This window comes from Schistocerca serialis, chromosome 5, assembly GCF_023864345.2.
Source record: "Schistocerca serialis cubense isolate TAMUIC-IGC-003099 chromosome 5, iqSchSeri2.2, whole genome shotgun sequence".
Taxonomy (NCBI): Eukaryota; Metazoa; Arthropoda; class Insecta; order Orthoptera; family Acrididae; genus Schistocerca; species Schistocerca serialis.
Genome location: NC_064642.1, coordinates 579,523,400 through 579,536,647, shown reverse-complemented (window position 1 = coordinate 579,536,647; position 13,248 = coordinate 579,523,400). Strand labels below are relative to the sequence as shown.

General features: G+C 38.4%; 1 protein-coding gene across 4 annotated transcripts in view; it reads left to right on the top strand.

Moving 5' to 3' along the window:
• The window catches only part of LOC126481107 (uncharacterized), a 103,599-nt gene extending 91,159 nt beyond the window's left edge, over positions 1-12,440 (top strand). For all 4 annotated transcript variants that reach the window (XM_050104629.1, XM_050104630.1, XM_050104627.1 and 1 more), the window contains 2 exons: positions 11,977-12,091; positions 12,191-12,440. In XM_050104629.1, the coding sequence (XP_049960586.1) occupies positions 11,977-12,091; positions 12,191-12,419 (344 nt within the window). In that variant the 3' untranslated portion in view covers positions 12,420-12,440. The remainder of the gene's footprint in view (positions 1-11,976; positions 12,092-12,190) is intronic.
• The last annotated feature ends 808 nt before the right edge of the window (positions 12,441-13,248 follow it).

Genomic DNA, 13,248 nt, shown 5'->3' with positions numbered 1-13,248 from the left:
CTATAATGGGTTCAGTTTGCATCACTGTAAAGTAAACTATCAAGATGGAAGCATTGTAAAGAAACAGTGAATAAGTAGAGCATAAAATTTTGGTGTTTGCATGTCACCACATTACTGCAGTCAAAATGCATATGAAATCAGTAGATTAAAATACAAATAAAATATTGTATCAAATAATTACATTAAAGTGAAGGCTTCATATCCATTCAAGAATGGATACTGTTGCTGTCAACCCATCTAGTGACATCTAAACATTTTGGTACCACAAAGAAAGGAAAAAAGGCTCATTACTGGAAACCACGTATCAAGAAGATTCAAAAACATAGGTGCCATAGGCTACCTGAACACCCATGATATTGGCAATCTAACTGCAATTCCACTTAACACTTTGAATATGAAGTGCCTCTGTGTTTGGAGTGTGCTGATATAATCATTGCAAACTCATTGCATATTTAGACCAGTACATGGAGTCACTGATTCTTTGGGAGGATGCAGCATTTGACGTAGAGGAAGTCACAAAAACCATTAGGGATGGTATGATTCTTCACTTGTGATTTCATTGATTAATGATGCCCCAGTGGTAATCTGGTCTTCCTCCATGTTCGTCACCACTCTGCCCCTGACTTCACCTGTGATATCTGTTCTGTATGTCGTCTACCTTGTAGATATGCCAAAGACTGAGCAAGTCACAATGGTGCCCACTTGTGCACTTTGCTGACTTTGCTGTCAGCCACTCTCAGTAGCGTTACGCCAGTGTACTGATTACTTAGTTTAGTTTCCCTTTCCTCTGGCCTCTACATTAGTTACCAAAAAATTCTTGATGTCCATCCATCTTTTTTCTTCTCCCTGCTCTTTCACTGTGGAATATTTCTGTAAAACCCTTCCACATTTGATAAATACTTAATAGTTTTTTCACCCCAGATGTGTAATTCATCTTCCAATTCCAGCTTCTGTAGAGAGATTATTTCTGAGAGACCATTATTAATAATCACTGCCAACTCCTCAGTAATACCTGACCATGTCCCAACACTTTAAAACGCGAGTTCATCTCTTCATATACATCTGCTAATTCGTGTGAATCTTTCTTTTCCCCAGTTGCTAATGCTTTGCTATGAGAGGCAAAGGACATGGCTCGAACCACTTCTTGCGTGGATAAAACGTTATACTTCTCCTGATTATTTTGTGAAAGTTCATAACCTTTTGAGTTACAATAACGAGAAACCTTCTCACCTAGTAATCTAGAATTTTTGTCTTTCAACTTCTATGTTTCACGCCCACTTTGTTCCTTTAGTTCATTTTTACATGCTTGCAGCACTAATCTGAACTGCGCGGACATACCTTCAAGCCATTTGTTTCTTTCTTCCCCCCATTCCTTAAAGCCATTTGTTTCTTTCTTCCTCACATTCCTTAATCTTATGCTCTTTCTTGGCCCTCTTCACATCTCTTTCCTTTTTGACCTCCTCCTGTGCCCTCTGGTGTGTAACAGTGCCGTTTTGTAGCTGTACTGAGCCCAGAAGACATGTTGCCTATTACTGTCCAAACAATGTGGTCACGTGGATACTATTGATGATACTTTAACCTTAACTATTTTCTTGTACAACTGCCTTTACAGAAGTCTCTTAATACAGTGGACCTGCTATGCAGTGCCACGATCTCTAGCCATGTGATTTCTTCTCCATCTGTGGAGGATTGATGACCAAAAGAGAGCTTTGTAGTATTCAAGCTATGGAATGACTTAACTACTTTTTAAAGAACCCATCTATATTTTCTTTCTCCATTGTAACAGTTACAACATTGGGTGAACAGATCTCAAGCCAAATTACAACAGAACAGAAGAGAATGACATTTCTCTCCATCATCTGTCAGCTGTTTCTGGGCGCTATCATTGTAGGCAGCACCTCCTGTTCTCTGCCTTCCAAAATGCCACCGAGCCATGACGCCAAAGTGTAAGAGACCCCTTCACAGCAGGTGGAGATGTTCAGTTGCCATCATACCTTGGTATCGTTTTTTGCTCACACGTCTCACTCCAGCTGTGTGTGTTCATCAAACCAGTGCATGCACAATGGAAAGTTATCTACATGCTAACTAACCGGGCAAACAATTTATTACATGACCGAGACGGTCCTAGGACCACATCTGCTTGTATGTTTAGTCGATGTTGACACACAGAATCTCTCTAAGCATAAAGCAAAACTCAGAGTCTAATGTCATTTCACCAGATTAATAATACGCCTTTTGATCGTAACTTTCATCTTTTTTAACTTATCGTTGTGATTAAACTTAAAGTTTATTAAAATCAAATTCAAATTCAGTTTTGTTCTTTCACAATACGAAATTTGTGTGTGCATATTTCTTTGTTCAGTCTTTTCGATTTGCGATTACTAGGTTCAACGGCAATTGCATTTCCATTGTGGTTACGTCTATCCTCTCTCACTTTCTTAAACTACGATTGTCATCCAGCCATTTTCTAATTACATTGCTAGATTTTCGTACATGGAGAAAACCCATAAGAGATTTGCCCTATTTGACCAGGCTCAATCATTCTTTCAGTATTTCACTCAAAGGTAATTTGCATCTCACTGTTCGTAAATCATTGTTTGCAATATTACAAGGTTCTCAAATTAATTGAGATTGGAAAGGTTTATGTCTTTAATTACCATACAAGCAGACATTTTCCTCTACACATCTTCCCACAATTTTAGAGTCCAGATTTGTGATAAGCCAACATGTACAGAGACAAATATTCAAAGAACCGATCATTGCCCAGGTAAGTCTATTTGATTTCAACTATTTTGGAGAATACTTAATTTGTGTTACAAATGGTTGCAATACAGTTTTCTACCTTTGTAAGAACTGTGCTTACACCTTTTCCTTCAGATGTATACTGTGTTTATACTATATCGTCTTTGTGATGCAGATGTCCCTCTCCTTCCCCTCTACACAAAAGAAATGGTACAGGCCATTCCTTCCATTGTTTCATCTGACCAAGGATTAGACCATCCCTTCTGTGAGTTCATCTATCCTTCTTCTTTCCCATGTCTGCATAAAACTGGATCAACCTCTTCTTAGCAATTTGAAATTTTATCCACAGCTTACAAGCCTTACCCTTATAACTTCCAGTGACAAAGTTTCTCAGTATCCTGACGACCTTACCTCACTGTTTCAAACATACGTTCCCTAACTCGTTTTATAACTGTCATAGCTGGAAACGCCACACTTAAGAAAATCTCCAGGGCTGGTATGTTTTGGTCGAATGGATTTCACTTTTAAACCCAACATTTCGGCCCCCTCAGCATAGAACATTTTCAAGGGGGATCGTAGCTTCTTTAAATGTCCAATTCACACCCTAGCTCACTAGTGACTGCATCAAAATTCTGTTTACAGTCTTTCAAATTGTGCAATACAGAGCCTGTATGCATGTTATCTTTTTCAAAGGTAAATCACTCAAGTTCTATTCAGAATGATTCTAAGTTTGTTCTTAAGTTGTAGGTACTCTTCTCCATAATTATAAGACAAGACACCTCTCCCTAATACACATCAGTTGTTTGACTTCATGTAAAAAGATATATGTTAATATATATCATATTTTTCGTATCCTTTAATGTACTAAAGCAACTTTATTGGAGATAACATTAATCATTTAGACTAGTTTTGCTCCTCATTTGTTAAACAAGTGATTAGCTCTCTGTTGCAATCATTAACAAACATATGAATTTATCACAGCCCAAGGTCTTTCTTGTTCCACTATTTTCTTTTCACTGATATGTCACAGTCTCGTTTAAGGACAGATATTAGCTTCCTTCCATTACCCCTAAACCCTCCATTTATTTCACATTACTATCATATACTTAAGATCATAATACCAGTGGTCCTGTAACTTACCACAGTGTCAAAAAGATACTGTCTATGCCAGTACATCATATGTATGTTACCCTAGGTTACTTGAATTGTCTCTTGGCTTTACCTGTGTAAACAAGTTGTAATTACCATAATGTGTCATGGATAAGAGAAGGGTTTCAGCAATAGAAACATGTGAATCTTGACAGGGGGAAGACAGAACCAGTACTCCTGCTGGAGAAGAATGAAAAAAAAATTAAGAATAAGTGTGTTAGGACTGAAGAAATGAAGAATACAGATCCCCAAAGACAACTTCCCATCCCAACCCTCATCTCAAGATACCCTGCATAATGGGTTCTTCACTGAGACACAGGAGAACGAAGTTTGGCCAATGTGCCGTGCCGTACAGTATGGACTGGTCTTGGTTTCACCCAAAAAGACCCCAAAAATGATTCTGACTTCACTCCTATGGCTAACCAGTAGAGATTGGGTAACAATAAGCCAGTCATCAGTAGTAATTAGCCTTTTGATCATCTGTCAGTGAGTCAGTGGTCTCTCATGGTATTTCATCACTGTGAAACATAAGTATCTCCATACTTAACAGTTTACAGTACCTATTTAATATCCTATGTTACCCAAAGTCCCCTATAAAAGAAATTCGAAACACATACTTTACTCATAAGAGGAAAGGAAAGGTAGAAAATCCCATGTACAAAACATACAAAATTACCTTTCTTGTACTCAAACAGAGCTTATAATCAGTAGTATTGTATGTTTTTTGCACCCAGATAACAGGCTTCTCCTGTTATTTTCATGCTGCAAGATAGAATAGTAAGAACGGGATGTAAATTATAGACAGTAGGATAGTTGAAGAGGAAAAAATTGCTCTGTGGAAAACTACATATGAAGCAATGAAGCAATTAACTGAGACTGCTAACAATCCACTGAATTTGCAAAGGGTGCAAATCCTCCTGGGGATTTGAATTTCTTTAATACAGCAGTGTTGTACAAGCCCTTTTTCTGAGCAGTCTCTGGGTTTGCTAATACTGTCTTTGGATACGGTATATCCAGCACCTTGAAAGGTTCTGTGTGTCTTTGAAAAAAATTATATATAAAAACAAAGATGAGGTGACTTACCGAACGAAAGCGCTAGCAGGTTGATAGACACACAAACAAACACAAACATACACACAAAATTCAAGCTTTCGCAACAAACTGTTGCCTCATCAGGAAAGAGGGAAGGAGAGGGGAAGACGAAAGGAAGTGGGTTTTAAGGGAGAGGGTAAGGAGTCATTTCAATCCCGGGAGCGGAAAGACTTACCTTAGGGGGAAAAAAGGACAGGTATACACTCGCACTCACGCACATATCCATCCACACATACAGACACAAGCAGACATATTTGAAAAAAATTACTTGTTCCTCACTTTAGGTTAGAACTAGGGAGGAATTCCTGGACTAATACCAAGTTATCAACCTGGAATGCAAGTGTAATTGCTTTTGCAACGTATTTCCTTAATCAGCTTTCTGCTTATTCTTGCAAGTTCTCCTTCACTATATTATGTTGTTCTTTGTGTTTAATGGGTATTGTAGGCAGCCACTTAAACAAGTAACAGTGGTTCACCAATAAAACTTTTATTCCTTTATGTACTACAGGTTAAGTAATACTATGGTGTTACTGCAACTGATCCAGCACTAATGTTTAAGTCGCTTATTCTGACAGCTGATTCATAAAAGTTAAACACATGATTCCCTAGGCTTGTAACATAATGTAAAACATTTTCTTTAGCTTTAGCCAAACATTAAATAAAAGGTAATGTGGCTATAGAGCCTCGGGTAGGTAATAACAAAATCAAATTAATAGTACAATAAAGTAACAAGTATAACTAAATGTATTTCTATCACTAAACTGAATTTCAGATTCTTTAAAAAGCAGCATTTTAGTGCTTTTGATTATTCTCTTCAACTTTAAACTTATGCACTGCTCCTGAACCAGTGATTATATTTAACACTAGACTTTCTCGCCCCAGCGGATGAAAACAGATGAACATATAATAACATTCTTTATATTACGTAAATGTGTAAACTTTTTTGATTAAATCCAGTTTTATTTACAAATCAGTGAGCAATAAACACTAGCTTTGCCTCAAGTAAGTAATTAAGCTAAATATAACTGTGTAACTAAAATAAATAAAGATACTTTTTTCAGATTTTTGACTGGTAACATGAGGCATACAACATTCATAGATTCATAACATCCTCTAGATTATCTTATTATAAACTCCTCCTGGATCATGAGAGAAAATGCATCATAAATCTTTCCCACCTAAGTCTCTATTTATTATTACACTACTTCCTGTAAGTAGGATGTCTGATGCATCATAGACTTCACTGCTTACATACTATGTAATTATGATGTAAAATGTCTCTCAGTTAATCCATAAGGCACACATAGTTACTGCCATAAACCTTAAAATACAGACACACATTAATGTCACTATAAGTACTGCCTCCACATACACTATGTGATCAATAGTATCCGGACACCCCCAAAAACATATGTCTTTCATATTAGGTGCATTGCGCTGCCACCTACTGCCAGGTACTCCATATCAGCGACCTCAGTAGTCATTAGACATCGTGAGAGAGCAGAATGGGGCACTCTGCGGAACTCATGGACTTCAAATGTGGTCAGGTGATTGGGTGTCATTTGTGTCATACGTCTGTACACGAGATTTCCACACTCTTAAACATCCCTAGGTCCATTGTTTCCGAAGTGATAGTGATGTGGAGACATGAAGGGACATGTACAGCACGAAAGTGTACAGGCCGAGCTCGTCTGTTGACAGACAGAGACCGCCGACAGTTGAAGAGGGTCGTAATGTGTAATAGGCACGTATCTATCCAGACCATCACACAGGAATTTCAAACTGCATCAGGATCCACTGCAATTACTATGACAGTTAGGTGGGAGGTGAGAAATCTTAGATTTCATGGTCGAGCAGTTGCTCATAAGCCACGCATCATGCCAGTAAATGCCAAACAATGCCTCGCTTGTTGTAAGGAGCATAAACATTGGACGATTGAACAGTGGAAAAACAATGTGTGGAGTAACGAATCACAGTACACGATATGGCAATCCGATGGCAGATTGTGGGTACAGTGAATGCCCGCTGAACTCGTCTGCCAGTGCGTGTATTGCCAACAGTAAAATTTGGCGGTGGTGGTGTTATAATGCGGTCATGCTTTCCATGGAGGGAGCTTGCATCCCTTGTTGTTTTGTGTGGCACTATCACAGCACAGGCCTACATTGATGTTTTAAGCACCTTCTTCCTTCCCACTGTTGAAGAGCAATTTGGGGATGGTGATTGCATCTTTCAACACAATTGAGCTTGTGTTCATAATGCATGGCCTATGGTGGAGTGATTACATGATAACAACATCCCTGTAATGGACTGGTCTGCGCAGAGTCATGACATGAATCCTATTGAATACCTTTGGGGTGTTTGGGAACGCTGCCTTCGTGCCAGGCCTCACTGACCGACATCGCTACCTCTCCTCAGTGCAGCGCTCCTTGAAAGCTTCCAGCACCTGATTGGACGTATGCCTGTGAGAGTGGAAGCTGTCATCAAGGCTAAGGGTGGGTCAACACCATATTGAATTCCAGCGTTACCAATGGAGGGTGCCACGAACTTGTAAATCATTTTCAGCCAGGTGTCCATATACTTTTGATCACATAGTGTAGGGTGCTTACACAGCTCAAATATTCAACATCATATTCATTTGAGATTGAATATTTTTCAAAATTAGGCTTAGGAACATCATAAACTTTAGTATACTCATTAGGACATGCACATTCTCATTTAAATGTTACTTCAAATTGACTCAAAGTCTTAAACTTATTTCTGCATTTGGAACTCCAATTTACTGCTTCCCGCTGTAATTGTTTAACAGTAAAGTTAATTTTAGTGGTATCAGCCCAACCCTTGGGTAACATTTCTTTAGATTGCTTCAAAAAGGCAATTGGAAGTTCAGAAACATGTGGTTTGAACTTCAGAAATTCCATTTGGTGTACTACAATATTGAACAAAGAATTAATTGTAGCACTTGTGGATTCAGCTTTCTCTTGTACCTTTTGTTCAACTATCTCCCGTAAACATTCATCCAAACTAGTCAAAGTATTTGGGACACCAATTACTTCACCAAAATCTCTACTCTGCTCTAAAACTTTTACTCATTTTGCTGTCTATGAGATTTGATTATGTCTTCAAATTCCTAGGTGGATATTTCCTCTATATTTTTCATCTGACCATTTACCTCTTAAAACTGTTCTAGAATTTCCGTCCTGAACAAATCACGTAGCTGTTCTATTTCAATCTGTAACGCCTTGGGAAACTTTACTAAGGTAGCTTCAGTATAAGAAATCTTATCTACTTTTGTAGATACCTCCTCTAATCCTTGTCCATGGGAATTAATGTTATTAGGTAACTCTTCTTTAGTGGTTCATATTATCAGCTAATTCATCTTTAGTGGATTTCATACTATCTATTAATTCCTCTCCTTGTGTTTGAAGGGCTTTAACATTTTTTGACAGTTTGTCGAATGTTTTTAGTTTTTCTCATATTTCAGCTAAACTGCTTTACATGTTGTAGGTGGTAGGTGGTGTACTGTAATTATAGCAATATATAATATACTCAGGAACCCTGAAACCCTTGGATTCTGTTTTACTATCAACACCAAGAATCAGTAGAACGTACATTGACAACACTTCATGAGCAGATCACCGCAAAAAAAAAAAAAAAGGGGGGGGGGGGTCAGGCATACCGCATACTGCCTCTGCATTGTGTATGGATGAAATGATGTTGCCATCAGCCACTGTGTAATAATCACATAGTTAGCTGACCAGATGCTGCACTGCAAAGTGTAGTGAAGCTGCTGCAGAGTCACTCTCGGAGATCACTGCTGCACATGTAGCCTCAGAACCATCATGCCAAAATCTTGCATTTTGTAAACATAATATTTATGACTCACATGTCAACAGTTATTTCAGCACTAAAACATTTCATTTTTGACCTGGTTGCTGTAGTTAGCTAATCTTGTTTATCCCTTCTGTTGCTGTAATTCAAACTTATTTGGTTTTTACTGAATCATAAAATTACTTCTTTCTAAAAACTGTAATAACATTTGGTGACATTACATCGTGAGCTCGTCTGTATCGTCTTTGCTGTTTACTTCGGTTGCTCTAGGCAGCATCATATTTTCTTTGGTTATTTCTTGAAAATTCTTCTTATTTGTGGTAAAGCTCTCTTCTCTTCATGTTGTGCGCATAGGGCACCAAAATGGCATTTAATGGTGCCATTCTATGGCTGCCTGAGCCCAGAAGATGTGTTACATGTTACTTCCCAAACGATCTGTCACCTTGATGCTATCTATCATACTTTCACCTTAACTATTTTCTTGTACAATCGCCTTTCCAGAATTTTATTGGCGCAGTTGACCTGCTATGCAGTGCCACCAACTCTTGCCCTGTGACTTCTTCTCCAACTGCAGAGAATCGAAGGCTGGAAGAGAGCATTGTAGTATTCAAGCTATGAAATGACATAAATTCTTTTTAAAGAACTTTTCTGTATTTTGTTGCTCTAATGTAACAATTACAGCATTAGGTAACAAATCTCTTATTCATTAGAACAGCATCTCCAAACCAAATCTCAAAACAAAACATAACAGAAGAGAATGGCATTTCTTTTCAGCCTGTTTCAAATGTTTGTGGATCTTGTAATTGTAAGCAGCGCCTTTTGTTCTCTACCTTCCAAAACACTATCAAGCTGTGACACAAAATCATAAGCGATCCCTTCACAGCAGGTGGAGATGCCCAATTACATTACACCTTTGTAATGTTCTGGGCTCGCGCATCTCTCTCTGACTCTGTACATAGATCAAGCCAGTGCGCACACTGTGGATACTTCTCTAAATGCTAACTATCGGACAATTGTTTTCACATGAACATCTTTCCTCCAGTTGTGAGGAATATTGTGTTACACAACTTCTAGATTTTTTTCTCTTCATTTTGTCTCCTGCTCTTTCCTATCTGCCTCCATACATGCCAACAATTTTGCTATTAGATCCATTTTGTCTGCACTAAGTACTTTCAGCTTCAGTCTTCATTTCACTCTCTCCAAACTCAATCCAAATAGATATTCCTAAAGAGTTATTCACACATTTGTGATTTAAATGGTACACATTTACAACAAATTACAGCGGTCCACAGCACTAAATAGAAACAGCCGGCACAACCACAAAAGCAAACAACTGTATCCAATGATTGCTAAAAACAGCACCTTGCTGGGTCATAGGGTTTACCCGACTTGGCTTTCTTCATTGTGTACAGCTGATGGTCAATTTTTCTGGTTGATGAAGATGAAATTCCATGTGGTTTCAGTCCAGACAGGGTCACTAAGTGCTTCTTGTCTGTCATCTCATAGCTTCGGCTGAGTCTCACTTGCGGCCACCACAAGACATATCCTGCGACATCTTGTTCTTAGACTTTCTCCAAAATTTATTGGCATATACCCTGTTACATATATGCCATCAGACTAAATAGGGGTCATCAGCCTCACTTTGACCTATGAACGTAGAGGAATTTCCTCTATCCCAGTAATCATTGCCCTGTAGCTACTTTTCCAGAAGCTCCCAAGTCTGACCATTGGATTGGACAACAAACACTGCAGTCAGTCACTGCACTGTCACCATTCGCTTTCTACCATCTCCTCTGTAAACAACACAGGACCACAGTCTTAAGTGAAACAGGATAAGAACATACTAAGGATCTCCCACGTCACCTCCAACTAGCCGGCAGCTCCACACTGTGTTAGGTGGCCTCTTACCAAACAGTCCATATACACTTGCTAAACAGCAATACCCATCTTGAAAACAGGCAGCAAATCAAGACTCCCCCCTCCCGCACACAGTAACCTACCTCCAGAAATATTGAACATTTCTCATACAGAGATTATAACTTGACTGTTCCCTGACTACAGACTTCTGAACACCTGCACCCTACCTCTGCCCCAGAGGGCTCAAAACTATTACTGCGTACCAATAGTGCTGCCTCCCACTTCCTTGGCTTCATGAGCTCCTCACAGCTCCACAGAATTACTTTCACATGCAGTCACAATCGGCCTCCACTGCAGAAAGTAGGCACTTTTATTGGTCGTTTCCTGTTAATGCTCATGGTACTACTGCAAAGTGTTGCTGTTTACCAAGACTTTCAGTAGTTTGTACCCGAAGGGTATTAAGAAACACCAGCCACCTGGTGGAAGTCATTCACCTTTCAAAACAGCCAGGTCAGGGCAGACCATCTCACTTTCACTGGATTAGTGAAACCCTCCCCTTTACCTCCAGGCTGGAGAATAGCTACTGTCTCATGGGAACCAGAAAACTGTCGTGGACATTCACAGGAGCAAACAGTACTGGTTGACAGGATCAGCCCAGAAATGATAAGTTACAAGGTTTGCAATTAAGTGATGACAGACATTTCCACGAAAGTGGATTACTCTTGATAGAGTTGTGAACTTCAAAGGAACTAATTTTTTAAAGAATACAGTTATACTGTAACAAGGTACCACATTGAAATAAATTTTTCACTTCATGTTGTTGTTTGAGTATTAATTATGAAATAGGGAAAAAGATTTTCTGTGTCACATTGCAATGTGTTTTTCATAACATCGTAATATACCAGCTTTGCTATGTGTTAGATCTGCACAACTACTTCTTCAAAAGTTTAGCATTATATCATCCTTTCTGCTTGCTCGTTAGCTGATTATTATGTCTTTTGTTGGCTGAGTTGTGATCAATCTTCAAATATACAATTTAATTTTAATTCTTTATTTTATTCTGCAAGTTGAGGCAGGAGAAAAATTCGAGAGTATCATTTAGAAGAGGAGACATAGATAGTGCTTGAAGGAAAAAGACTGAAAGACTTGCAGTGCATTACATTCTTGTGCAGAGATATGAGTGAATTTTGTAAGGGCATATTTTCTTAAACTTATCCATTCTCCCTTAGGTACTGACTACAACATAGCTTGTCCAAGCTCTGTTTTTGTATAATTGTTATAATTAACATAATTCTCATACATTTCTAGATCATGTTATTGTAATGAGGAAAGGTGGTTACCCAGTAGCTGTGAATCATTCTAAAGACCAGGAACCCATGAAGCAACTTATTGAAGACCTAATTATACCACCTGACAGCAAAGTGTAAGTGTGTGCAATGATGTAGTTACAGTGTTCATGTAGTAAACCTACTTCTGTCAAATTTTAACTACCAGAAACAATTATAATGGTTATTTATTTCAGGATCCTTGTACTGGCTTTTCATCGAGGTTGTTATACACTAAACTGCAAACGTCTGCGAGGTCATTTTGACATGATGTGCAAAGGACTTGAAGCGATGGGATATGCTGTTGTACCTGTCTCTTTGTCTTTGTGGTCAGATATTCCTGACTATGAGAAAATTCCGTACCTTATGCAGAATATTAAATCAAAATGTGATATGACAAATAGTGAAATAAAATTAGTTCAATAAATGAGACACAGTAAAAGCTTATTGCAAGAATTTTGTGTTCATTTCATGAGTCGGACCCTGATCTTTTAAGTTTTGGAGATGAACATCTTCCAGATGAAATAGTGTGAACTTGTCAAACACTGCTACTACACTGTTGAGGAGTTCATGAAGGATGAACTGAACATTTGAGCAGGATGAATTTACATATAGTCTTGTGTGTAAATGTAGCTGTCCTTCACAAAAGGGAGGAAAGAAAAATAAAAGTTTATATTAATGTTAAAATTCTGTGTACCAATTAGGCCTAAGTTATGTTATCCATTGTTTTGACATGTCTCCTGGACACTAATCATATGATTAGAAATTGTATGTTATGGGATGAATAAAACACTATTCACTTATTAATAGGGAAAGGAGGGTGGGGGTATCAACTGGACAAGTTAGTTGTGGCCAAATCAAATCAACTGTTAAAGGAAGTAAATAAAACAAAAATTAATATTGTGCAAGAGTCACAGTAAGCTAGACAGCAAAAAGAACCACATTTACTTTCTGTGTCAAAAGCATCCACATACAACCTGCATACCTAACTCAAACTAGAAAAAACTATAAACATTACAAACATTAAACAACAAATGATGGAAGGAGTAAAAGTAGCAAGTCATCAAATATTTGAGGTAGTGAGCTGGTGTTTGGCTTATAAGCAAGACTGAGAACTTTGGTAGCTTTCAAACAAATCCTTCTTCAGAGTTATTTAGTACACATACCCTACATAGCTACATTGCCCTGACTATGCATTGCGCCAGCACTGCAGCCTTACTATGCTGAGAGGTTGTGCCAGGTGAAGTGGACAAGG